The 1,490-nt window shown below is 31.9% G+C and overlaps 1 protein-coding gene across 1 annotated transcript in view; it reads left to right on the top strand.

Annotated features, from left to right (window-relative positions):
* Nucleotides 1,235-1,490, top strand: part of LOC104770946 (14 kDa proline-rich protein DC2.15-like) — a gene marked incomplete in the record, with an annotated part of 1,678 nt that continues 1,422 nt past the window's right edge. Inside the window, 1 exon segment of the mRNA XM_010495423.2 lies at nt 1,235-1,490. Within this exon segment, the coding sequence (XP_010493725.1) occupies nt 1,321-1,490 (170 nt within the window).

Here is a 1,490-nt window from a genome sequence, read left to right as displayed (position 1 = left end):
GAGCTATATCCGTCTGCTATCAATGTACATATTTGTTGTAGTGATATGAAGTTTGTATAGTAAAAGTAATTTTACATCCTTGAATGAAGCTAAAATATTTGTCCAAAAATTTAGAAATTCAGTTAGCTTTCATTTGGTATGGTTTAAAGCCGATCATGCTATCATAGTAAGAAATACATATATTTTGGTAAAGACAAGTCACTATGATTAAAAGATAAACGATCACGGATGCAAAACTAGACGAAAAAATTATGAATTAAAATAAATAAATAAATAATACCTGATTTGCCATATTATTCATAATCTTTTGTATTTAAACTCATCGTTAGTAATTTAAAAAACTAATTTTGATCCTTCATATCACACATCAAGCATCTTAACTCATTTCTTGTTGTTTTTATTCTGATTCTTTTGATGTGTAAATAGTCACTCATCTTGGGTATGTGGTAAATCATGCGTGTAAAAGTCATGGAATGTAATATTACTATATACAAATTTTGAATTATGCAACGACAGCTAGATCAATGTAAGTAGATATCAAGATGTCTAGGTATATGTGTGTGCAGTGAGACGCTTCGTTGTACTATCATGATCCATCTTATCTTGTTTTACATTTGTTTATGAAGGGTACAAGCGAACCAGCATTGTCACTCACTATCACATGGTTACTATGGCTACCATGCATTATAATATATCATTATACGAAAGACGTATTTGAAAAAGAAAAAAATTAGAAAGTCTACATAATTTTGTGTACTTTAATGTATATTGAAGAACAACATTCACATAAAATCTTTCTTTTCAAATTAGAAAGCCTCAAAACGTATTTTATGTAAACTTAGAAATGTGACATGAAAATCAGACAAAGAATAAATCAGTCACAATTCGTAACAGAACGATAAACATCCAGTTGAGGATCGATCATATTTCGCATCGATTACAACGACAACGTATTAAATCCCAAAACTAAAAGAAACTACAAATCAATTAATACATCCATACAAAAATTTCAGATCGTATACCAAAAAAAAGATTGACATCACAATTATAATTTCGTATATTCAGATACTTATGGACAATATTTAAACTTCCGTGTACATTATAATCATATAATCTTTTTATTAACTGTAATCAATAAAATAATGATAATGGTAGTCAATCATTCATAATTTTATTATAAAAAACTTCCAATAATATCTTACGGACGCTCTTGGGCTTTCCTTAAAACCACTATAAAACCTGTCTCAATTCCTTTCACTTTCTCACACCCAATTCACTCACAACATAGCTAGCTAGTGAACAGTATCTCCTAAACAAAGAATGGCTTCAAGAACCACAAGCTCCATAGCCCTTTTCTTGGCTCTCAATCTCCTCCTTTTCACAACAATCTCCGCCTGCGGTAGCTGCACTCCGTGCGGTGGAGGTTGCCCCTCTCCAAAGCCAAAGCCAACCCCTAAACCTAAACCAACCCCAAGCCCTAGCTCTGGCTC

The sequence above is a fragment of the Camelina sativa genome, chromosome 3 (assembly GCF_000633955.1).
Source record: "Camelina sativa cultivar DH55 chromosome 3, Cs, whole genome shotgun sequence".
Classification (NCBI taxonomy): Eukaryota; Viridiplantae; Streptophyta; class Magnoliopsida; order Brassicales; family Brassicaceae; genus Camelina; species Camelina sativa.
The sequence above is the reverse complement of the archived record's forward strand: the minus strand, read 5'-3'. Positions and strand labels throughout refer to the sequence as shown.